General features: G+C 37.9%; 1 protein-coding gene across 4 annotated transcripts in view; it reads left to right on the forward strand.

Annotated features, from left to right (window-relative positions):
* The window catches only part of CRYBG3 (crystallin beta-gamma domain containing 3), a 92,401-nt gene that overhangs the window by 39,846 nt on the left and 26,040 nt on the right, over positions 1-26,515 (forward strand). For all 4 annotated transcript variants that reach the window (XM_046912683.1, XM_025144510.3, XM_046912684.1 and 1 more), the window contains 10 exons: positions 278-5,195; positions 5,962-6,009; positions 6,345-6,460; positions 7,524-7,671; positions 14,243-14,379; positions 16,059-16,173; positions 17,303-17,338; positions 18,412-18,545; positions 20,327-20,453; positions 25,318-25,460. In XM_046912683.1, coding sequence (XP_046768639.1) covers positions 278-5,195; positions 5,962-6,009; positions 6,345-6,460; positions 7,524-7,671; positions 14,243-14,379; positions 16,059-16,173; positions 17,303-17,338; positions 18,412-18,545; positions 20,327-20,453; positions 25,318-25,460 — 5,922 coding nt within the window. The remainder of the gene's footprint in view (positions 1-277; positions 5,196-5,961; positions 6,010-6,344; positions 6,461-7,523; positions 7,672-14,242; positions 14,380-16,058; positions 16,174-17,302; positions 17,339-18,411; positions 18,546-20,326; positions 20,454-25,317; positions 25,461-26,515) is intronic.

Consider the following 26,515-nt stretch of genomic DNA (forward strand, 5'->3'; position numbering starts at 1 on the left):
GCAGATGATGGGAGTTTTTTATAGCAACATCTAGTCCTTTATAGTTTAAGTTGGCTTTTTATGGTAAAAGATAGCATGTATCATTTGTCACAGAAATCCATGTTTAGGAGGAGAAGAAAAAGGAGGAAGGTAGTATTGTGTGCAGTCTACAGTTTGTCTTAGCCTTTGAAGGAAAATGGTAATGTATGTCATTTACAGTTTGTGTTAATCATTGTTACTATCACAATAACTATTTACGTGTTCTGTCTTATGCTGATGATAATGCTCGTTGTTACAGGCAGATACAGCGGAAACCACAAGCACCTGCAGTCACTTATGCAACATATCGAGGTTCTGCAAGGATTAGGCAGCTACTGAAAAGTCAATCAGAAATGACTGAAAAAGGAGAGGAAAATACTGAGAACAAAAATGCTTCAGTGATCAAGGAGAATGGGGAAATCCAAACAGTTGTCTCTCCAAAATCAGAACACTTGACAAAGGAAAATGGAGAAGATGAGAATAAAGATCATGAAGATGATGTCATAGTAAATTCTTCTACAGTAAAAATGGAATTGAAAAAATCTGGTGAAACTCAACATTACTTGGGTAGCAATAAACATGAAATAATGCCAAATGCCTCAGCTTCATCTACTGGCTCATCTAGTGGAGTAGACTTAGAACATACACCAGCTTTAGAAGCAAACAAAGTTAAGAGGACATATTCACAAGATTCATTATTGTCATCTAGTAGAAACAGTGAGATCCCAACCAGTTCCACTCATCAGATTACCAGTGCCCTTAGTGCTGTGGACAGTTTGTTTGGAAAAGAGCTGGGAGAAGCAGAAGCTCCATTTCAAATGGACAAAAAGGCCACTTCTAACTGTGAAAAAGAAACTCACTGTAGTGATCAATCCTATCAGGAGTCCACAGAAAAAATGCAGGATGGCTGTTTGCAGTCACTCAGATCAAATGACACAGTTAACAAAGAACCCCAGTTGAGCAAGGGAGAATATTGCTGTAGTCATCAAATGAATAACCACTCAGAGCTAACATCAAATGTACAGATGCATCATTCCAATACTACGTTCCAGCAGCAAGCAGATGAGCACAAAGGCAGTGCAAATAAAGACAGTGATCCAAGAAAAAGTGATGCACAGAAAATTGTGGCAGCTGCAGAAAAAGAGCAAAATCCACAGAATTTTCTTGCTACTGTTCTTTCACCTTTTAAGAAACAGACATGCACCTCGCTCAGCGTGGAGTCCAGAGGAGAAGAGTGCATAGCCACAGGTAATCTGACTGCTTCAAAGTTAGCTGTTAAAAATGATAACGACACAGTTGTGGACCAGGTGACTTGTAATGAAGAACTGAATGAGTTAGGGAAACCAATGCATATACAAAATGAGCATCAATTAAACCTTGTGGAAAACTCTAAGGATACTGCCACACCACAGCCTGGTTTATCTTGTCTGGAAAAAATGAAGGTTTTGTCAGAGGTTGCAGTGGAAAGCTTTGCTGATGTATCACGCACACGTGAATGTGACAATGTGAAATCTAACTTAGATGAGCTGACAGCAACTCTCTCTGTTAGTTTTGAGTCTTCATTTGAAACGGGTGACTGTTACTCAGCTTCTCTTCATCCTGATTGCAAATCTGTAAGTAAAACTATAGTGAAAAGAGGAGTTGGCTCAAAAGATAAGAGAGACGCTGTTTCTACTCCTGATCTTGAATATGAAAAGAGCAAATCCTTTGAGACTGTAGATATGAGCCTCTCAGAAAATTCCATTCCTACTCATGGTACTGTTTCCCATAAAACTGTGCAAGACATTCCTAAAAAAACATTAGTTACACTTGCAGAAGATAACACATCAAAGTCTTCACCTTTCCCTTTAGACAGCACTGAAAGGACAGATGATCCTACACCTGCTGCTTCTAAAATCAGTGAGGCTGGTATGAATGAGATGGCTCTTACTCCTTTTGAATCTAAGAATTGTATTTCTGAACTTTCCCCTCACATTTCTAAATCACAAGAAAAAAATCTGGAAGTTTCTTATTCTGCCCTGAGATGCGAAGGTAAACCTTTGACTGACCATTTCTCTACCATCTGTGAAAAAGACATTGATGTAGACATCATTTCTGCATCTCCACCTAGTTGTGAAAGTAGACATATTAATATTTCTTCCAAAGTTGAAAGCAATAATAAGCATGGGATATCATCCACAGTACTTTATTCTTCATCTGATAACCAAGGAAAAGTGCCTTCTCTTGCCACTAACTCTGAAAATGGTCAGGTTGCTAGATGGTCTGCTGCTTCCAAGCAGGACAGCTGTGTTTTTCTGACTGCTGACTCTAATAGAATAATCCCTGAGGACAGAATGACCGAGACACCACGTTGCTCAGAAGACCTGAGAGCTTCATGCCCACCCATTTCTCTGGAACCTGAGTTTACTCCAGCTGAGCTCCATCATTTTACTTCTGAAGTAGATGTGCAGGATTTTTGCAGCGCCAGGCCCCCTTCACCTACTCAGGAATCTAAAGAAGGCTCAAACCTTTCTATTTCTGCCTTGGAAACATCAGGCACTGCACAAGAGAACTGTAGCTCCTCTGGTCATAGGGTTGGTGTTGAGGCAGAGGAACTATCCTCTGCACAGCAGGCTGGTGACAGTGTCTTGGCAGAGGCAATGCCATCACCTGTCTGTCCTTGGAAAAGGGCATCCAATTCAGAGTGTACTGAGGTGTGCAAAAATGCTGTGCAACAGGTGAATCTTTGTAACGAGACTGCTGGTATGTCAGAAGCTCTTTCTGAAAAAGGTGAACAAACAGCTGCTGCAGCTACAGAATCAAATGATCTCTATTTTGAGAAAATATGGAAGAGTACTAACGGGGTGGGACAAGATTGCACTGACTTGCAAGATACTTCTCTTTTGTTTAAGAAAGCTGAGGAAATAGTGGATTCAGTTTTACACTTGGCTATAGAGGAAATAATAGCAAAACAAGCTGTTGGTGTCTGCCAAGTCTGTGGGAGAAAGGACAGTTTAGTAAATAAAGATATTCTAAATGATCAGAAAACTTTGCAGCTGGAAGCAGAAGAAATCCAGTCAGCTGTGCATTCATTAAAGCATTTTAATGAGAGCAGTAGAGGAGGCTCGTTTTCATTCACAGGAAATGAAATGTGTGGTACAAATAATCAAGATGAAACGATACCATCTTACATCCCTGCTAAAACTGACCTACATAGTGTACTGGCATTAAAAGCAAGAGAAATAATTGATGAAGTTATTAACTCTGCCAAACAAAAACTGACATCCAATCAGTGGCAAGGCAGGGAGAGTGAAAAGCATTCTGAAAAGATTGAGCGTAAACCTATGGCTGAAAACCCAGAGATTTTAAACCTGGATGGTAATTTGTCTTCCGAAACACAGGAACTAATCAGAGAACCAGCAGGGAAGGCAGAAACTCAGAATATAAGTATAAACTGTGAAAAGGCAGTTTGCTCAGGTCCTCCTTTGCTTCCAAATAGTATGGATAACAGCATAGATTGGCTCCAAAGAGATGAAGATGTACCAAATAATGCAATTGCATGTCAAACAAATGGATTTCTATCTACTGGTAGTTCAGTGAGGCCGGAATCAACCCCTATGATCCTAGCAAAAGAGGAATGTGATAAAAAGGTGTGTGAGCATCTGGCTGCAGCAGAGACGTGCGGTAAAGCTGGATTATCAGCAACTAGTAGAAAATCTGATGTGTCTTTACATTTAATAAATAGAGATGCAGCTGTTACTGAAGAAATATCTCTGCCATTGCAGTTAAATGATTCATGCAGTAATACAGATACGCCAGAGCTCATGTTGCTGCCATCTGTAAATGTTAATTTGTCTTCTTTTATGCCTGATGAAGAAAGTATCAGCACACTAAGTGAATACAAAGTCAAAAGGAGTCCTCGGGGTTCTGCGGAAAGCAGTGCAGAGGGTAATCTCGATGAACACAGTGGAAGAGAGGCTGCAGAAACGCTTTCACAAGTAATAGCAGCCCTAGAAGATTCAAAGGTAGGGGAGAGTAAAGAGGAAGTAGCAAAGAGGACAAGTGAGACGGCACTTGTCAATATTGAGTTAAATACACAGTTCATTGACTCTGAATTGCCTGTCACTGAAGAGCACAGTGAAGGGAAAAACTACTTCAACTCAGTTTATGCCCAAAATAAAGAGAACCTGAAAGAGGTGGAAATGAAGGATTCAGATTTGCAGAGATATAATCACCTTGAAGAAAATGGTCTGGACTGCACCAATGACATGAAGGAATCGGCTGATCTTTTAGGCTTTTCTCCACTAATTGAGCAGCGGGAAAACAGTTCTTTTACAATCGTTTATGAAGGTGCCCTTCAAACTGAGAACAAATCTGTCTCTACTGGTGATGACTCTTCTTCTGATCTGCCTTTGGATAGTGTAGGTTTTCTAATGTGTGAAAGACCAAAAAATAAAAATGACCCCACCTGTTTTTATGGAAAGAATAACAATTTGAATAAAGCCACAGAGGGCAATAGCTCGGAGTCATTTCTTTGTGTGGAGGCCAAACGCTATAGAGTATATCCTTTGTCTTTGTCTCCAATATATGAGGATGACAGCTCCCATGAAGACTTGCTGTCTGCAGACATGTCACCAGAAGGCCATCCTAATGGAGTATCTAAAGATAACTTTGACCATACTTCTGTGCTGTCCCTTCTCCAGTCAGTTTCTGAGCGCCTACAGTTGACTACTCAGTTCAGTAAAGAGGAAAACGAGGAGGGAATGGAGGATGAGGACGAAGAAGAGTCATCGTATGAAGGAAAGGTGCTTGATGTTGAGAGAGGAGAAGAAGAATGTCTTTCCAGTCACTGGACAAGGAATCTAACAGCAGCCGCTCTGTCAAATGACCAAAATATATATCCATTACCTGAACAATCACCTTTTCTTTCAAAAGAGCAACTTGGCTCTAAGGAGCAAACGGGACAGTTTCAAGATGAGACTTCTCTTGGGCAAACATACTGCAACACAGTTTTGCAGAAAGCTGATACTACTCTAAAGTATCCTCCTACCAGTGCGTATTACCAGTACTTGAGATCTGCCAACAATTACTCTTCTGAGAAGGGAACAAGATTTGGAAACATTCTCCAGGATATATTGCAGCCAAAGATTCGTTGGTCCCAAGATCATGTCATGCCCAAACTGGGAGAATTGCCAGTGGTAAGATGTCATGTCAATTAACATTAATAACCAAAATGGTTAGCCCCAGTTCAAAATTTCTGTTTTGCCACATCTGTTTTCAGCCCCTCCCCATCCTGGGTTAATTAGAGTGTTTAAGGTTGTAGGTTAAAAAAAAAAAAAAAAAAGTCTTCTGATAGAATAATTGAAAAAATATAATATTTTTTTTGTTCACACAGATGAAAGATAGATGAAAGCAGCTTCTAATTGTAAAAGAGAAGATATGAACAGAAAATATAATGAAAAAGTATACCTAATGGCAAGTCTGTAAAATAGGAAGCAGGCTTCACCGTGTGAGGACATTTCAATCTGAAAATAATTACACTGACTTTTGTATGAACGTTGTTCTTTCACTTCATCCACTTTTAAGATTAGTAGAGCTGTATTTTCAAAAAAATATAATTATCTGCTTATGGGATTATTTGATTCTTTCATTGCAAAATCTTACATAAATTGTATCTTGGTTAACAAGTAATATAGCTGCTGCTTCTTATTAGCGTTCCTTTTTAAGTGTCTTTAAAGCAATGTAGATGGAGGCGTGGAAACATTAAAGGAAATGTTTAGAAATTGAAAAGTCTACATAAATGTGCAACTGGAGAAATAGGTCTTCTGGTGTTGGGAATGCTTCATTTTGTGTTAGGGTCTGATTTGGTGTTGCCACTGTTAAGACATGCCATCTTTCTGTGCTTTCTATGCTTTGTGCTAATGTGGATATTTATAGTTGTTTTTCATGTATTTTTAATTTCAGAATCTCGTTGACAGGGCAAGTCTCACATACAATCCAAGACCAGGAAAGGTAAGTAGAATTTGTATGTTACATGGTTCAATACGATATACAGAACAATTTGTTATACCAGTTATTTTTAAATGGGAAGTGTCTGACATTATTCTAGCTTTCTGTATTTTAATGTAACATCTGCTTGCATGTGCTAATAATAAGATTGTATGGTAAAAATACTGTAACTAGTAATCTTACTATATTTCCTTGTCTGGTACTGCTGTTTTATTTCTATAGAGTGCCTCTTAAAACAATGGGCACAAAATGAGTGGTTTTATTCCATGCAAAAAATTAACTGTCTGTGCTGTATTTTAAAATGGGCCTTCATTCATATGTGCTGTGTGTTGTTTCAGATTATTATTTATGATATTCATGGTGACAAAAGTAAACAAGAAATTCATTCTGATGTGCTAGATGCCACATCCTGGATCTTTCCCATTGGAGCATTACTTAGGATAATTAGAGGATGGTAAGAAGTACAGGTCATATTTAAACAGAATCTTTTCTTTGCGTGTGTTTTTTTTTTTCTTGTGTTTTAGTTTCTTTATGACACACATCTGATCTGCAAGAATGTCTTTTTCTTTCTTTATAATCAGACTTCATACCAGTGAAATAAGCATAAAACAAGGCTTCACATGCTGCAGTACAAAAATATTGTTCCTCCTAGGAACAAACTTCAAACAGAAAGTTCCTAATAGAACCACAAGTAAGTTTAGACTTCTTGCTTCAAGTACTGAGACAGTAAAGCAATAATCGTCACTAGAAGCATGTGTATGCCAAGAAAACATTTTTTTTTTGCAGTTCAATTTAATTATACAGTAGTTGTTGCAAAAGGACCATACAACATAGAGACTCAACTGCTGCTTGTAATGTAGCATGTAAAAGATTGTGGATACAGAAAGATACAGGGGTGCCTTAAAGGTAGATTTTACAACTGTCCACTTGTAAAACTGTAGTTCAAAATGAAGTAATAGTTTTACCTTGGAAAGCTGGGGACATTACCATATTAGCTGTTGCTTTGAAATTTATTTGGTGGTGCATACAGTGTATGTTTGACTTCTGGCCATAGTAATGTGTATAGCGTTTATACAGTTTTGAGACATATTTCGTTTTGCATTTCTTTCACGTTCTACCGAAACACTGAATGCCGTTATTAGTGTGTGTGCATGTGTGTTCTATGCCTTACGTAGTACTTGAACAGAACATCCTTTGATATGTCAACTAGCATGTTTGTTCTAGTAAAAGAAGGCTTTTTATTTACATAGTTATTGAATTATATTTTTTATATATGTAATATGTTAAGTTAATGTTACTCTACCTTCTGGAGGAAAAGAACTATATACTTTACTTTCAAAGCACATAAATGAAGTATTACCTATCATAAATAAATGTGACTACTGAAGGACAATGTAAGAAAGAGATGATAATTTGTGTAATAGAAACAGCTTAGTAATAAGCTTTCCAGTGAATGTGCTGTATAAGGACAGACTTAGCAAATAGCCACAACTCAGTTCATGATTTCATTATTGCAGTTGGATTTTCTATGAGAAACCCAAGTTCCACGGTCAGAAATATGTACTAGAAGAAGGAGAGACTGTACTGGATCACCTTTGGGATCTTCCAGGTGTGAAACATCATCGAAGAAGCCTCACAGTGGGTTCAATCAAACATGTAACAAAGGTATAGACTTCATCGACAATATAGTCACATATGTAATAAATTCCTGCTATCAGAGGTGGTGTATTACTAACAATGGGCAATGTGTGTATGCTGCATTACAGATTTTTTTCAAATTTGTTGTGAAACAAATTATTCACTTTCAAGGTAAATCCCAGGGCTTTAGTTGCTGAGTGTTTACTCTGTGCTATTAGCTTTTGCACTAAATTTATTTTCTTTCTGAATGTAATGAGCAGGTATAGAGTATCTTTTTTTGCCACTACCTTTATCTGACACAGTGACTTTCAGTTGTTTACCCCTTCAGTTAATTGAAGTTAAATGGAATCAGTTCATATTTCTTTAAAGAAATGCTTATATTTAAATTACCTAATGTGTCTGTATGGTTTCTCTTTTGAACATTAGCAATTGGGATTCCCATCCTGTTTGTACAGCATAGCCTTCAAAAATTATGTCGCTGTCTCCACAGCTTTGTGTTACGTGTGGATAGGTGGTACACCTAACAGCATCTAGCTCTGTGTACAGCCAGAAGTTTAAAGGGCATTTTATTTAAATGATGGGAATCAAATGTCTAAAACAAGATATAATGCAGCCATTATTATTCAGTGAATGAGGAATACATTTACCAGATCTTGTGATTTAAGAAGAATTAGTGCTCTTTTTTGTTTAGCATAACATTCCATTTATTCACTATGCAATGGTCCTTTATTGTGACTGAATTATCATTTGTATCACAACATGAAAGCATTTCAGAAAAAGTGCTGTTTCTCTGTTCTCTGCTGGTATACAAGTCATTTTAAAATTGATGACCTTTTTGTCGTCAGTACAGAAGCAAAATGTCATAATAACGACTGGAAGTACTTCTTCATTCTCTTAAAGACTAAAAAATACATGAACTCAGAGGAAGCTGGCTGAGGGCATGAACAGTGACGTTAATTTGTTTAGCTCAAGTAAATGTTAAAAGCATTTGACTAATATGGGATTTGAATAATGATTGATAATGTGGAAGATAGCTAAATAATGGAGGAAATCCAATAATAATGTGTAGAACTGTGGTCTGACACACAGGGAAGCCTGGAGTATTTTGGATATATAAGAAAACCCTTGCATAGGAGAGACATTGGTGTTAGCTCCATCTTGCAGATGGAACTTTTATATTGCAGATAAAAAATATCTGTAGTAGAACTAAGTAGGTTGAGTATTGTTCTTCTTCCAGTATGTTTTTCACTGGAAAAACAGATGGAAAGCTTCCTTACAGTGTCCTGTAATAGTAACTTTTAATAATCAAAACTATTTCTCATGTCACAAAATGTCCAGTAGGTTGTTTGGGTGGACTTCTTTAGACGTACCTAGTGATGTACGCAGCTACTGTGGGTATAGAATTCACTGACCAAGGTCTTATTCTCTAAACCTCAATTTGCGAATTCTCCTTTTTTGAGGTTATATGTCAGCTACTGTGGAACTTGTTTTAAAAGGTAATTTACCATTGTACAACTTTTTTAATTTATTTTTTTGTGGAAAATATAGGCTTTGGTTTTCAATGACAGATAGCTATTTGTCTTCCGGGCAGCTTGCGTATGTGATCAGCAAGATCATGTCATTACTGTCATTCTCCATAGCTTAGGTAGCCCAATAGCTTTTCGCCTCACAAGTTTGATCATACTGGCTGTGTGTCTAGGCTATCTGGCTTGTCTTCTGATTCTTCTGGTGGCTTTTTTATTGTAAATATTTAGGGGCTGTTCAGATGACTAGAGGTTGCAGATTTGAAAGCTGGCTAGATATTTGAGAAGAAAATGACTCACAAAGAATAGAAAAACACGTTTACTAAAGAAACTGTAGGAGGAACGCTTTTCTTTTTTTTTTTTAATTTAATTTAATTTTTTTTAACTGGCAGAGTTTATTGTGCTCAGAAACAGTATGACAGTAACTTCGTGCTCTGATTTGGCTTCAAGCCTCCAGAAGAAGCAAAGATTCTGTTAACTTTGTGGTTAGCCCGTGGCTTGACTTACTGTGGACATGAGTTAGGTAAATCCACATGTGTTAAATCTGAAACAACTTGCCAGGATGAAGATCCCAAAGTAACATGCAACTAATGAAACAAAGCCCTGTTTGAAGTAGTGAGGAGTTTGAATTCCACTAAGGCAAATAAACATGGGCCTAGGCAAGTGAAATCTACCTGCACACACCAGTTTGTTGCAGCTCTTGCAGTATAATCCATTTAGCCAAATCAGTTCTCTGGTCTACTGCAAATGCATTGATCTTGTGTAATTAGGGGACTCTTTTCAATCTGTTTCTGAAAGCCTGAGGAGGGTGCCAATAGTTACTTTCCCAAAAAACAAAATGTAAGAACAGATATTCATGTTTTCGTTCTGGAGTCATCCAGTAAACCACTGTTAAACCTGGTGACAAGAGATCTTTAACAGCAGTTTGTAATCTCTATCTGCAAGATGGTTAAGTAGGGAATAACTGGATTCCTTGTGGATTTACCTTAAGCAAAGCTCTTTGTAATGGAAATGCACACAATATTATATGAAGGCTGTGGTTTTGTTGCATGGTTTGCTGGAAGAAAAGAAGATATTAATTTGAGCAGGGACTACATTGTCAAATGCCGCAACCCAGAAGTATTGGTGGTGGTGTAGACATGAATTGCTTCAATATTTTGTTTTACCTCCAGCCATGATGAATTCTGAAGCTTGGTTTTGTGATTATGTGGAATAGCAACAGAGATACAAAGCAGGATAACTGGAAGAAAATATTTTGAATGGATAAAAAAAGCTGGAGAACTGACAGAGTAAGGATTAAAAGAGAAAAAGAATGCTACAGAAGCTGGCACATCCTAAGGTCAAACTGTGCATTAACAGTAAATGCTTGTCTAGACTGTATTAAAAAGCAACTGTGTGAGCACCAGAACTAATTAGGCCCAGTTTTCAATAGACTCTTTTCTCATCATTGTATTTACTCTTAGCTTGAAAAGCTAGACTTTAGTCATGCTTTGTCCTGGTGTTGACATAAAAGGCTACCATCCTTTAAGTAGGCTATTTTTATTATTTCCATCACCAAAGAATACAACTTCAAGGAGAAGATCTAACAGTGTTAAAATGTACTTAGCCCTGCTGGTGCTGTTAGTGCTGAAACCTAGATCCAGAAGAAGGGTAAGTAGCCAAGACCACTGAAGGTGGCTGAAGGTTCTGGATCCCTCACAGTGGAACTCTTGGACATGCTACAAAAATAGAACCAAAGAAATAATGCTAAGGTCATGAGAGTACTTCATATGGCTCTTCAGAAGTAGCCTTCATGTTTCTCCTAAGAGGAATGATACTGTTTAGGAAGTGTCTGCACTCTACAAACTGGATCAAGTAGTCCCCCATGCTCTGTAAACACTTTGCAGACTATAGAAGATAGTGTTGTTTTTGCTGATTCCTCATCATCTCTGCTCCTAGAAGACCATAAGGGAAGCATGGGTACTCCAGAGTGACTGTGCAGGCAGGAGGAGAGTACTGCAGAGTAAAGGAAGACAGAGTTGAATGCCTGTAGGCTGTGACTTACCTAGGCGTTCACTAGTTGTGTATAATGTAAGACAATTACCCAGAGGAGACTTAATCTGTTTGCACTGCTTTTTCTTTTGTTTTTGCCTGGTATGTCAGTAGGATAATGAATAAGGCAAAAGTTTTTTTTTGATTGAAGACTGCTTGTGGGGTGGGTGGCAGTCTGGGGGCAATAGGAAGGAAACTTTCCAGTTTGGGATCTGTTCTGCAATACTGTGCTAGTAGTTTTGCATATAGGTATCTTATTCTAAAATCTTGACGCCTCAAAAATGAAAGGGGTTTGGACTGAATGCTATCATAACTTGTGTGGTTTTCATTTTGTTTTGAATGATGATGGCTTTATTATAAATGTTAAAGAAGCCTCTGAAAGTAATGATGCCTGTTAAGTATGTTCAGGCAAATCCGAACATGCTATGGTAAATATTTACCAAGCTAAAGTTTACATGCTTAAATTTTGGAAATTAATGTCATACTACTTGGTGTACATCTGCAAATACATAATGTTTGTTTATGCAGCAAGACTAAATTCTGCCATTTTTACTAGCCTGAAAATTAATCTATCTAACCTTAATGTATATCACTATTTAAGTCAAAATGTGTATTTGTGATTTTTTTTTCACATGCTTAGAAAATATACTTTTTGCTTGAAGGTGTTATTAACCTAAGAAGTAGATATTGCTTTTGATGAAGACTTCGAGTTTTCTACTTTATGAAAAGACTTTGTGAACCTAATCTGGTAGATACAAAAATACCATCACAATGAGTAGAGTTTATTTATGCTGTCAAAACCTGGCTGAAAAGAGAGGTGGTGGTAAATGGGAGAGATCTTATTATGAGTATCCATGCTTTGCGTAGGCTTTGTAGAACTGCTAGATTCTTTACCTGTTGAAGTGGAATCTGCCTCATTAGCTTCAATCAGGAAAGAAAACTTGAAAAGAGAATACAGACTGGCTCTTCTAAACTTCAAATAGAAAAATTAATTACCTCATACCAAATGAAAATCAAATGTACTGTCTCCTAGTCTGTCTGAGCCCACAGGCAAAGATACTTTGTTATGCTACTTGTTTAGTCTTGTAGAGCTAAGAGTTCAGCATCATGATTTGTGGAATTCTTATAGGTGCAACTTCTGATTTGGCTTATCAAACTCTACTATTGGATTCACAGGTTTCAGCCATATCATCCAACAGGTTTTATTAGGGAAAACAAACTTCAAATATTTCTTACCTGTGATTTAATAAGATTCATATCAATATGAAAACTACGGGGAGATTGCTTTTTAAACTTGTCTTGCGATATACTTAGAACTTGAGGTATAATGTTCATTCAGTACTTTTTTATAAAGTAGCATTGCACTAGAAAGTTACTGTTTCCTAGCCTTTCTGCTTTTACTCATCTGTATAAAACTGCTGGTATTGCAGGGTGGTTTTTTCTTTTTCCTGAAAGCAAATGGTATTCGTTGCTTGCAAGGCGCAATACAGAGGAAGCACAATTGTGCAAGAAGTTGCCAAAGCAGAATACAGTGATACTTCAGGTCTTGCGAGGAAAGCAAAATAATAGAAATGCACATATTAGAATTGACACATCTGTTGCTGACAGTTAAATATTTCCTGAAAGAACTTTGACCAAGCAGAGGTGTTTTTGTAGCTGGGGTATTACTTCTTCATTTGAAAGTTCCACTCAAAACCCATGTGAAGAGGGTGCAAAATGCATGCAGGCATTTTGGCAAGATGAGGGGCTGAAGCTTTAAGAGCTTTTGTGCCCTGATGCTGGCTTTCTCTGCAATCACTTGGTTATTTTGCCTTTTGGGTATTGGAGAAGCCACAGGCCATGTGGGATCATTGTCACAATGTGACCCTGGCTTGTTCTTGAGCAAATCCAGTAACCATACACTTCTGATGGGCGAATCTTGGGGGGGGCAGCATCCCTATTTTCCAGCTTCTTCTCCAGTGCACCTTCAAGGGAAATCTTCATCCAGCTACATTTAGTATTTGCTGGACCTTTTTATGCTGTCCAAAATCTCTGACATAATGCAAATAGACCCAGGGTTCAGAAGGAGAAGCATACTATGAAGTTACCGCTGAGAACTGAAGGTTTTCACTTACAGTTTAGCTCTGCCATACTCTAAGCACGTGAGCCACCTTTCACTGTAGCAGAAAGACTATTCTGTAGCGCACTGCTGAATCAGGACTTTATAGAAGATCCATACTGAGTCACAATGTGTTTGATTGCTGAGAAGAAAAAGTATTCACAATGAATTTTATACAAATGTTATGGAATTAATGTGGTTCAGTTAAAAAGCCCTTCAAATTCTAGAGCAGATCGTGTGTTCAGGTAGTTGTTCTCCAGCATAGACAAGTATCAGAAGAAAACCTTCAGGAAGGTAACACAGGCTGTTGCTTTGCAGTTATAGAAACGTTGCTGAAGTATCTGCTTTACAAATGCTTTCTCTTACTGTACTTTCTTTGTCTCAAATGCTGTAGATTTTTAATGTGACTGAAACTTGAAGTCACACATCTTGAAACCTTAGTCAGATGCGTAACGTCTAACCTCATTATCACCAGGAGTGTATGTTGAAGAACAGGAATGAAGTGGCGGACATTTCCAGAAAGTTTTAGTTATGGGCACATCATCATAAATATCTAAATGTGTCATATATAATCACTGTCTTTAAAATAATAATTAAAAAAATCTACAGTATCATATGTGTGGTTTGTCTGTCAGTAAATATTGCCAGTTCCTTTACTTGAACAACACTGAAAGTGAGCTTTTGGAAAGTAGCCTAGGCATAAATGTGTAAGTATTTATTTAGTGGGAGATGGAAATATACTTCCTTCAGATTTTGTGAAAATCCCAATTTTCACTTAAAAAAGAAAACAACAAAAAAAAAAACCATCTTGTATCGTATAAAGCCTGGCTAAAAGGGTGAGAAAGTAGAAAAAAAGGAAAGATTTCCTTTTCCTTTTTCCCCTTTCCCCTAATAGGGCAGACGTTCCAAGTGTGGATAACCCGTAGCATTTGATTTGTTTCTGTAGGACTGCAGTGTTCCGGAGATTGAGTTCAGCGTGGGTGCCAATACAGAGGGACTTCCTATCTGCATACAAAGTGCAGTTGCCAATCTAGAAGAACTGGATGTTGAAAAAAACCCATATATACATGTCAAATCAGGAATGTGAGTACTGAACTTTTTTTAATGCAGTTTGCCAGCAGGTAGAATATCATGAGATGAAAATCAGTAATAGGAAAAGTGCTTTAGGCTTTTGTTATAAATCGGTTAACATAACTAGATATTTCCAGCTCTTCTCTTCAGCATTGTACTACTAAGTGGTCTTCTAGCAATGGAAGCAAATTTTCAAAGGATTTTTTCCTCTGGTTACTGGCAGAAGTCCTCTTTAGTTCAGTCCTTGAGTGGCTTTATAAATAGAAGAAGCTGCTCAGCTATAATTAGCTTTTAGTTCATTGGAGAATAAATACTGTCTTGCTAGCCACCCACCCTGTTGTAACTGTAACATCATGGCTGAATACCAAAGGATGAATATTAGGTCATGCAAACATTCCTCAAGCTACAGCTGTATACAGACTGCTTGCAGAGATGTGATGCAATATGATTACAGGCCCCCTCGGTTGTCCTATACTGAGCAGAACAGTCTGTTTCCTGGGTAAATGGACAAGACTGCACATTTCCTGAAATCTGGAAATTCTGTGCCGCCTCTTTGCAGAATGACATTAACTGTTCTGCTACAAGAGTCTGAGTTTGCCTTTCCACATTAGCCAAACTTTCCTTCCCATGAACTTGCAATATATCTGTGAAGCTTGAGGTGATGAAGGAATTAAAAAGCCTTGTTGTAGTTTTGACAGAACTTTGACTGACTGACTGTGAACTGCTTGAAGTCTGTGTGTGGAGTTTCAAGAAAATAATTGTCCATACAGCACTATGTCTCTTCTTCCATTCCTTATTTGGTTTACTAACCCCATGTCTAACTTCTATGCTCAATGTTCTTGATGTAAAGAAGTCTGAAGGAGTCTCAATATTTTTAGTCTTTATGTCAAAATTACAGTAGCTTGCTTTTAGATGAAGAGTCATAACAGTATTTTAATAACTTCCACTGAAAAAAAATAATGTGAGATTGATGTTAGAAGTGTTTTGATTCCTACGGTAACAATCTTAGGAAAAAATTTCTTCTAGTGTCTCATCATAGGATCACAGAATCACCAAGGTTGGAAAAGACCTCCAAGATGATCGAGTCCAACCACCCACCACCAATGTTTCCCCACTAAACCATGTCCCTTAGTACTATATCTAAATGTTTCTTGAACGCTTCTGGCAACAGTGACTCAACCAGCTCCCTGGGCAGCCCATTCCAGCACCTGACCACTCTTTCTTAATCTCCAACCTGAACCTCCTGTGGTGCAGCTTGAGGCCACTCCCTCTCACCCTGTTGCTACTTACACTGGAGAAGAGGTTGACCCCACCTCACCACAACCTTCTTTCAGGTGGTTGTAGAGAGATATAAGGTCTCCCCTGAGCTTCCTCCCGACTAAACAATCTCAATACTGACACTGATTTTGTATAGTTGAAGTATAACAAACTGGCTTCTTACTGCAAGTGAACAAGTTGGTATTTTTCTCCTCTTTAAATGATTAGCTTAGACTGAGTAAAAGTATCTGAGATCTCCTTAGCACTGATAGTGCAAGTGTATTTAACTATACCTTGTTTTTGACGCGCTGACAGTTTTCCACAACACATAGTTTACCTCTAATAGATACAAAAATAAAAATAATTTTAACAAGATCATTGTATTTCTGATGTATCTGGTTAGATTAATAAGTCCTTCGTCATGATTGTTACAGATGGCTTGCTTATTCAGATTTAAATTACAAGGGAGAGATGAAGATTTTGGAAGAATGCAGTGAACTATCTGAAATTCCTTCAGCAGATGTAAGATCTGTGCGTCCCTTAAAAATGGTGAGGACTTCACAACTCACTAATAAAGAGCGTGCTTGTCTTTTGCTATCACTGCTGCCTTGGTGATTTTAATTAACGTCCTTTCAGGGTTAATCCTTACACATGTAATATACCTGTCATGTCATGGTGCGTCAGCAGTGTTGCAGTGGCATGGTGGTCACTTTTCTCATGCTTGCTGGGCTCCTATATCTGCTCCAGTAAGAACATGTCCTTAGAGTGTCTTCCTGGGCAAGTGCTGCTGTAGAGTGAACATCAAATAGGGCGGAACTGAAAGATTTGTAATTGCACTGAAACCAACACCAATTCACTAACTAAAAAAGATTGTAAGTTGTTTGTTTGTTTTCTAATAGTGCAGCAAGAGTCTTTTGGGGTTGGAAAGCAGTTGAGAGATTTACTGTTGACAAATATTCAGTATCTTCCCAAGACCTCATACTGCATAAATATCTTGGGATAGGCAGGTAATTTAAATTTCGGTAGAAAGCATGATGGTCTAATTATGAAAAAAATATGGAAGGATATAGCATATCATTTCACTGTATACAGGTCTAGAGAAAGAGTTTAAAAGTCACAAGTGAATACAACATAATGGCTTGGTAGGGAGGTATCTTCTTCCCCTGCAGAATACCATTTGTTAACATTGACAGAGGCAGTACATTTGTTGAAGTTACTCTTTTCCACGGATGTGAATATTTTAACCTGTATCATCTGCCTTCTTAGGCTTATTCTTTGTATTTCATCATTTGTGCTTAAGAAACTTGAAATATATACCACAAAACTTCATAAGTTGATTTTAAAAATTGGTCAATGCAAATTAGCTTAAAAAAAAATATGTGTAAATATTGCTTTTAAGTGCAAATAGACAACAAATTAATATTTTAAAATTGTTTGCACCCCTGCAGACTTGTCAGTGCACTGTTCTTTGGTTTTTTTTTTTTTTTTGGTCAAGTTTATAGTGTCCCTGGTCTTCATGAATTACCAGAGTATTTAAATTAGTGTTTGAATCAGCTGACAGTGAATATGGTGAATATAACTACCAAGGCTTTATGCTCCTATAGCAATCTAAAATGCATGTCAAAGCATAACTTCAAATTTTATATAAATATCATTTTCCATCTTTGCTTTTTCTTAGGGTGGATTAAAGGTCCAAATGCCTATGAATGTCAAGGTAAGCACTAAGGAGAAAGAACAAAATGTGAGCCTGGAAAAATAAAACTTCTATCTATGCTATTTTTGTTGAATTTGTGATCTCTGAGTCTTCAGAGTTTGCATGCTGCTGAAGGGAAAATCACTAATACTGTCAAGTCTGCTTTCTTACACATGTTTAGTGAGATGTAAAAGTAGTCTTAGTTTGGTTTTTGCATACTAGAAGAATAGGAATTTGCTGTAGAAAAATTGTAAAGCTTTTGTAATGTAAAATGAATTTTCTGAATGACACATTCATCACTACAATGAAAGGAGGTTGGGAGAGATTTTCCCATTTAATGTACCATGTTTACAAAAATAAATTCTGGGGGGGAAGTTAGGATGCTTCCTTCCTTTATCTGAGTCCAATACAAGAGTCATGGGTGTGACCACAAACCTTCTGTGACTTGTGAATCAGGTAGCTAATCTAGAATAATTGCTCCTTTTCCCTCCTTTTTCTATTTCTCCACAAAAATATTAATGTTTTCGGTAATTTTTAATTACAAGTACATGCAACATTTAAGATTTTTTGTATTAAATATTATTAATAAATGTTAGTTCTATTGATAACTGGTTAGCATGGCTTGGCAGATGAGGAAACCAGAGAGTATGTTAACTGCAGTTGCTGAAATGACTTCAGCAAAGTTCAGAGAAAGACTTCTTGTCTAGTTTTAAGGTGTTAGCTCAGTACATCTAGCCGTGACAAGGCAGGACTCAGTGCAAGCTGGTTTGCAGTGCCCAGGCACATTATTAAGGATAAGTCATTTAATTGCTAAGTGCCATTACCTGTGTAGAATTGTGTGAATGAGTAGTCTTCAGTGGAAATGTGTGCAAACGTCTTACAAGCCTACCTAAATCCACATAGGATCTCTTCAGCTTCTAGAATGTTGAAGAAACAGAAAATTTCAGGAATACAGTGCTGAATTTTCTTAATAGTGGTGGCTTATTGAAGGAGGAAAGAAACTGTCTTCCACATACTGTAGCAGTGCACATGCCTAAACTTTGAACTATCATACGGGATATATTCAAGGTGTTGTTTGAAATTATGTTTTCTAGATAATAATATATGAGAAAACCCACTTTGGAGGGTGGTCCAAAGAGTTCTCAGAAAATATCAGTTCAGTCCTGGCTCTGTTTGGCAATGAAGAGGATTTTCAGGAAATTGGATCAATACGCGTCATTGGTGGCGTGTAAGTGTTTTTTGTGGTTTTTTATTGTTGGATGCTTTTTGTTGCTTTTTTGGTTGTTTGTTTGTATGTACTTTAAAAAAAAAAGCGTCTTTCTAATAGATTTAGCATACCTAAATGCTAAGAAATGCCAATTAAGACATGACTAGAACTTCTTTCTCTGGTAAAACATTTTGAGAAGAAAGAAATGTACATTTATCAGTTACCAACCTTGGCTAAAACTACTTTTCAATATGTCTTACCTAGCTGAGGAAATACAGAAAGATAAAACTGTTTGAAAGGTGTGTGAAGTTAGTGTTGACTACTTAGATGACAGCAAACTGGGCCTCTTAGTTCCTTAGTGACAGCATATGCATAAAGCTTTAATTTAGATTGATATATGCTTTTGGTCTATCTTCAGTTTGACATTTTAATGCCTCTGAAATCTATAAACTGTCTTATTCTGTTTATGGTTTTACTTTGTCACCTGTTGCATATTGTCTAAAATTGAGAATTCATCCTTACTGTCCTCCTTTGAGGCCTTGGATTGATTCTCTTTTGCCTTTCTTGCTCCCTCTCTCTCTGACACTTGTGAAAGGGGCCAGATGTTTAGGTGAACCACTCAAGAGGTAGGCTCAGCTCCAGCTGTTCTGGAGTGCAACTAATCCACACATTGTTACTTTAGCCTCTCCTAAGACCCAACAGTTTAAGGCTGTTTGGAAACATAAAAGATGGTTGCTTCTACCAAAGAGCTTATCAATAAAATAATTTTCAGAAACTTCATTTTTTTTCTTAAGAGGTTTCAATGTTAATAGTTCAATGTAAAGATATAATAAAATATATTTAACACACAGGCTGTTATCTAAATCTCAAAAGCATTACATTCAAAATAAACTTAATTGTGAATACACGAATAATCTATTTGAATACATTATGTATTAACTGTCTGGGAAGCCTCAAGTTATAAGAATCATCTTTCTGTCTGTTGTGGTGACATTTATTTTTAATATTGTGGTAACTTAAACAGAGGAATTAATGTAAACCAAATAGTACTATGATTAAAGCTATCCTTGTCTGCCAAATTTTATTGCCAACAGAATTTGTACAGCAGTTCTAAATACATAAAAGGGCATTTTAATAAAATAAATGTTTGCAGGAAAGAAAGAAGGAAGGGGAAGCATTTTTTTCCAAACTTACAAAAATGGTGTGAAAATGCCTAATTTTAATGAAGACTTAATCTGATCTGATCAAAATACTTCTAAGGTTTTTTGTCATAGTACTAAAATGCATTCCGTGTGCAATATATTGTATATATTCAATTCAGTTGTCTATCCATAGATAGAGCAGGAAGTACTGGGAGTGGATGAAATCTTCCTCTGCTGAAATCCCTAAATTTTAACACCAGGATAGTATCTCCTCATTTATGAAAACATGGAAAAGATTTGCAATGGGTTTTATCACTGGCAATTGGTAATTTTAGGGTTTTATGGCAGCTAGATGCATTAACCTCTATAGTACTGAATATTGGTAATGGGGATATGACTGATTGAGCAGAGATTCACCTAGAAACATTACACAAATAAACTGTTGATGGAGAAATAATTACAGGGAAGAATTTGATACACGAAGAGTACTTCTTGAGTGCTTGTTGAGATTTCCAGCAAGTCTTGCTTTGTTTGTTAGCTGAGCCTATGATATTAGTGTTCTTAGGATGTTCTTACCTCTTTTATTTGTTATGGGAAATCATGTATGGAGTTGTTTTGCTTTTAGTTATTTCTCTTTCTTTTGTTGTGTGATTGCTTTAGATGGGTTGCCTATGACAAAGAACGTTACAAAGGCCGTCAGTACTTGCTCGAGGAGGGAGATTATGAGGACATGCACACATGGGGAGGAACTGGCAGTGTCCTCCTGTCTTTCCGGTTCCTTCAGGCTGTAAGTACTTTTGTGAATTTCACACAAATTATACACAGCTCTATACATAAAGAAGGAGGTTATTTTTCACTTATGATACAGCTGTCGTGTGTTTGATCATTCCAAGTCATACCCAAGTTTATTGTCAATCTTATCCTAGTTGCTGAAATTTAGACTGTATACATTGTATAGGAGAAGCAAGTTCTGAGTAGGCCTCTTAAAATTCATACAAGGACTGTAGCATGGAATTGCTTGTTCCACTGCAAGATTTTTCCAAGCATCTCACTTCTGCACTTCAAGCCGTTCAAATCCCTTGAATGCTTTTCTTAAAAGTTTAACACTGTGTGCACAGCGTAGTTGTTTATTAATACCAAAAAATGATCATTCAATACAGCAGCTGTTGAAAGCCTTAAAACAGTGTTACCTTCTGTCTCTGTAATTTTTGTGCCAGAAAATTTTGGCAGCGTGAATGATCACAGTGATAAGATCTCTTCTGCTAAAATATGTTGTGCGGGGCAACGATGAAATACTAAAAACTATAGGTCTGTGAGAGCTCTTGCTCTTTAAATGCAGCTGCAAAGAGTGGCTCCTTTTGAGAATGAGATTGTTCACTCTGAGATTATCCAGTCTTTCTGATGTGATGTGATGTTCCTGAGCCATGAATTTTGTGAAAATTGAAGACAGGCATTTAGAGCAACGTCATTCCCTCAACATTCATTATTATTTTGCAGTAGGAGTGGGGGTGGAGTTAATGGGAGCCAAAAGCAGCCGTGCTTAAATTCACAACATGCAGGTTTAATTTTTATGAAATTCAGTTAATTCAAAGAAGTCAATGAATTGAAGAAAAACATTCTCCTCTGAATAATTTATTTCCAGATTTGGCAGGAATTTCTTCTAACTGCTTTAAATGGGCATAATCCTATTCAGTTAATGACTAATCATAGTTTTTCTTACTTTTCAAGCTATGTATGATATATTTGAGTAACTTAATATTTTTAAATCTTCTGTTGAGCAAATGACATACGTACTGGTTTAAAATTGTGCACGTGTTTAGCAGGGATGACGTTCTGTGTTTATGCATGTATATGCAACTGTATGTGCCACAATCATGTGTAGTTTTAACAAGAGGAACTGCCAGATTCTGCAAGTGGCACAGGAAGACCGTGCAGGTTTGGGTGCCACCAATGTAAGAAGGACAAAAAACTATTAGGAGGATCCAAAGGGGGGCTACAAAGTTGTGTAATGCTCTGGAGAGCATGGCACACAGGGAGCGGTGGAGGTCCCCTGGTCTGCCCAGAGCAGAGGAGCTGAGGGGAGGTCTCATGGCAGCTGCAGCCCCTCACGAGGGGAGTGGAGGGGCAGTGCTGAGCTCTACTCTCTGTGACTGTGACAGGGCCAAGGGAACGGCATGGAGCTGTGTCAGGGGAGGGGCAGCTGGGGTTTAGGGATGGGGTCTGCAGCAGAGGCAGTGGGCATGGAACGGGCTGCCCAGGGCAGTGGGTACGGCCCCGAGTGCCAGAGATCAGGGAGTGTTTGGACACTGCTCTCAGACATAGGGTTTGGATTTTTGGTGGTCCTGTATGGTCCCAAGAGTCAGATTTGATGATCATCATAGGTTCCTTCCAACTCAGGATTTTCAGTAATTCTGTGATTTTAATTTGATTCAGGCCTACAACAGGCAAGATGCTCAAGTCCTTAGTGTTTTAAAAACATGTATCATTCATATTCATCTATCAACATATATTATTCAAATTGACAGGTAAATGTATATTGATATATACTTCTGCTGTTAATACTTTTCCTCATAACCTAAAGAAATAAGCTAGTTTGTGTCTGGAATCAATAAAATGACTGACGGCAGAGACGTTTTGTTAGGCTTGACCAACAGATTGACTGCCACGCTCTGATGCACAATACGTAGGTCAGTGTTAAGACATGCCATATGCTCCCTTTGTGACTTTGTATGTGATTTACGGTCAGGAGCTTATAAACATTTTAGTGCCAAACTCTTGTTTTCAAGAGGACTTGGGCAAAAATGCAAAAACAGCTGTGTGTGCATCAGGCCCCTTGCTAAATAGGGAGCGTAAAAGGTTGTTGCCATCATCTCACCAGAGCTGTGAGGAAGAGTACAGTAATGGCTATTATAGTCTCAGATGAAGTGAAGTTGTTCCCAGATACCAGATTCTTATTCCTCTTCCCTAAAAATTATTTTTTAGTCAGGTGGATTCAAGAGTTTCTGCAGAAGATGAAGGAGTTGGTGAAATGTAGCTGTATTGAGTTATTGATAGTCAGCTTGTACAGGGAGAGAGGGGAGACTGACCCCTGCTCCTCACAGATAGTCACCAGTGCCATCTCTAGCTGGACTGGTCCCTGCACAACATTTTAACTCAGATGTGACATCAGATGACCTTGACATTGTTGGCTTTAAGGCCAGCCCAGGCCTGAAAACAAATTAGCCTGGCTTGCGCAGCACAATCCCAAGCTAATAAGCCCTGTTTACCTGAGTCGGCTCCAGGCAGAGTCCGATCAAACATCTCTGAGCAGGAAGCATGGTGCAGGAGCACGTAAGTGACTCTGCAGAACTGGACTGAGTGCAGTATACCTCATTAGCCTGTGTCAGTGCTGAATATCAAATGTGGGTGTGCAAAGCTCTTCAAGTGTTTCTCTGCCACTATGCTCGCCATGGTGGGTTCACTGCGGGCTTATTAGCACCAGGAAAATTCAAGCCATGTTTCTGCACACATAACGGCTATTGCAATGGAGCTGAGGCATGAGTTTTATCTCCTGACAAATCAGAAAGTTTTCTTCATCACTCACAAAGCAGAGATTGTGAATGTCACCCCTTCCCACTCACTGTTGAAGACACGCATGCATGTAGGTACGCTGCAAGATATTTCAGGTTTTGTCTATCTGAAATATTTCTGCTGCAAACTGTTACAAGCTCTTATGCAGGGATTCAGGGAGTATTTTGAAAGAGGGAAAGGTCATGTAGAGTTTTATTTTCCAGCATGCTGGCAGCTCTGTTATCAGCAGCTACATTGGACTCACTGGAGTCAAATGCAGGACAAGTTCCTGAGGGAGGGCAGCAGTTTGTGCTGTGTGCTGATTTGGGGAACTGGTTGTGTTTGCTGTTTTCTGCAGGGTCAAATGAGAGGAATCTGTGAAGCTGGAGTTTGCTCGCGCTTGTCATGATCAGGGAAAGACCAATCTATGAATCTGTTATATTGCAGCAGAGTACTTTCCCACTTTCAAAACTTTCAAAACATTCCCAAATCTGAAAATCTGATATTTTCAGATTTCAAATGATTGGCCTTGTCTTCAGAGTTCATTTTTAAGTATTTTATATTGCTTATTATACAAGAAACTGCAGTGAAAACTGTAAGGAAAAAGTCATGACTGTATTTAAAACATGTTTTAAATTAAAATTGTGGATATATTTACAGTATTTAAAATTTAAAGAAATTAAGTGCAGATTTGATCTTGATGGCTTTTCAGGAACTCATGTATAATTCTTGCTTTGGGGCTGCTAAGTTAGCTGTTTTTCATTGTCACTAAAACTGCACTAATATTTTTTCTTTTTTCTATGTAATAGTTTGAAACTGCAGTTAATTATTTTACCAGACGTTGTACTTGAGTTTCTAGTGCATACTTGAAGTAGTTGTAACTTCTTAAATAAGTGGAAGAAGTAGATGTAGAAGTAGATAGTAGCAAAGCCAATTTTACTACAGAATTTGCTGCATCATTTTTTAATATCCTGTAAACGATGCAGAGAGCTTGACACATTAAATGTTTGTTCTAAAATTGGTTTTGATTATGACTGAATCCTGTGTACAAGGATGGTCTCCTTTAAAGAGCATCTTCTGTCTGGCTGCATACTTGGTCTGGCCTTAATTTTTAAGTGCTTTTTTTTGATTCTTGTAAGGCTAGTTTTCTCAGTGTAGCCTTCAGCATAGTGATCTCAGGAGTGTAGCTTAATTGCTACATTAGAAAGTATTTAGTGTAATAATTCCTGTGTGATGTCCTGGTATATCTGTGAATGGCTACTGTATTTGCTTAACAGTTTGCAAAACGTTCTAGTTTGTAACTCATTACAACGTTGCAGAATGTTTTAGAAACACTGAAATTGAATTTAGTTCTTGCTTTTGATAAAAGTTTAAAGAAAGAAGGTGAATGGTTTGCTGTTTTCCATGTTTCCAGACAATGGCTGAACTGTGTTCTTAAAATTGCTGAGTATTTAAAAAGTTGGACTTTTGAAGCTCTATTTTAATTAAAGTCATCCAAGTTATCTGGCTAAGCAAAGCAATGTTGCACAGCTATATAAGACAGAATATAACAGTACAGTATGAGATTTTTTTTTATTTCTATAGAGTGTGTTCAGTCGTACAGTACACATCTCCAAAAACTACCAACCTTTTTTGCTGTATGATTACCCAGGTCTTGCTCTTACTCTACTTGGTTATTGCCTTGTCCCTGGAAAGGGAGAAGGTAGGAAAACTTGCTTTAAAAGTCTGTAGTCATGGTAATGCTTGGAGTAGCCATTTGTGAAGCTGTTGGAAGACAAATGCTCAGGCTCTGACCATTCTCATTCACAAGCAGGCAGTTTTGCACTCTGTCTTTCTCATAACGAGAACGGTGGTACTCAAGAGGCAGCAGGTTCTTCCTCTCTATGGGGGAGACAGTGGAAGAATATATAAGATTGACAGGCTTCCAGCTAGGATCTTCAATGCCAAAGTCTCCTTTAAAGATCTTCAGGAGGGACCGAAGCCTTTTCATTGTTTTATAAAGGACTATCCTTCAATGCACAGCTCTTGGACAAAATGTTTTATGTTGTGAAGTAGCACTGAGCTGTGGCATCCTATCCTCTAACTCATATGCTGCCTCTTAGGATTTCATAGAGTCGTCAGTGGCACTTTTTCAATCCGATGATGAAGACGGGAAAGCTCTGGACATTGTCAATGAAGAAATTCCTGATTTGGAACAGACTGGATTTGGCCCAGAAACAAAGTCGATTCTCGTGAAAAGTGGAGTGTAAGTCTACTGAAGTACATGACTGCAAGTATTATGTACTTTTTTACCCAGCTGTTTTCAGATAATATTTAGACAGAACATGCTTTACATGGAACAGGTAGTAAATAGTTGGAGGAGAATAATGTTTTTTTCTGTTTCCTTGGTGATGAATGAAATGAAAAAGGTGATGAGGAAATGAAAAAATGTCTTAATGTTTTCTCTAAATCTCATGCCTACACCTTGATTTGGATCTGGGCGCTCTAGTTAGTACAGAAAGCTTGTGAGGTCCCTCCAGAAATCACATAGACTCTAGTTTCGTAATACAAGCGCTTTGGTAGTAATGTAGAGTGCTGTGGTACAGAAGTGAGATTTTAGGTATGTTAAGAACTGGGATACCTTTTGGGGACAAATGGAGCCTGTACAGAAAGGATGTGCTATGCCTTAATCATAATGAAGTCAGGCCAAAGACACTGAAAATTGAAACCCTCTTTAGAGAATGATTTAAACTAAAAGCTAGGGGCTAAACCAAAAGCTGTTGAAGAGTACATGATCCAAACTGATTAAATCCATGCAATGGACTTCATTGATGTTTCATATGCATATGTGAAGCCCAGGAGGAAAGTAAACACCACAACTGCAATAAATAAAAAAGGTAAATAATTTGGCAGGCATATGCAGTTTTTAGTGACGAAGCAAGGACAGAATTTACAAGTGCTTCTACACCAATGCCAGAAGCATAAACACTAGTACAGAGGGAACTGGAATACTTGGTATCAAATGACAACTCTGATACAGCACACCACAGAGGTTGGGATGAAGGATAAGCCAAGTAGTGTTGCAAGGCTACCAACTACTGGCCAGTGTGCATACCTCATGGTTGGAAACAGCCCATTGTTTATAGGTCTGATGTATTGCCAACATAACTTCATCTCAATAAATGGCTTAAAAGGGGCTCCCTGAGAGCTATACATTAATGTATCTGCCTTCTGTCCACAGTGAAATGGCAAAGTCTATAAGGTGATGGAATACATGGTTAATCACAGTCTGAAGGGAAGGAGTCAGTGTGGGTTCTGTGA

Source organism: Gallus gallus, chromosome 1, assembly GCF_016699485.2.
Source record: "Gallus gallus isolate bGalGal1 chromosome 1, bGalGal1.mat.broiler.GRCg7b, whole genome shotgun sequence".
Lineage (NCBI taxonomy): Eukaryota > Metazoa > Chordata > Aves > Galliformes > Phasianidae > Gallus > Gallus gallus.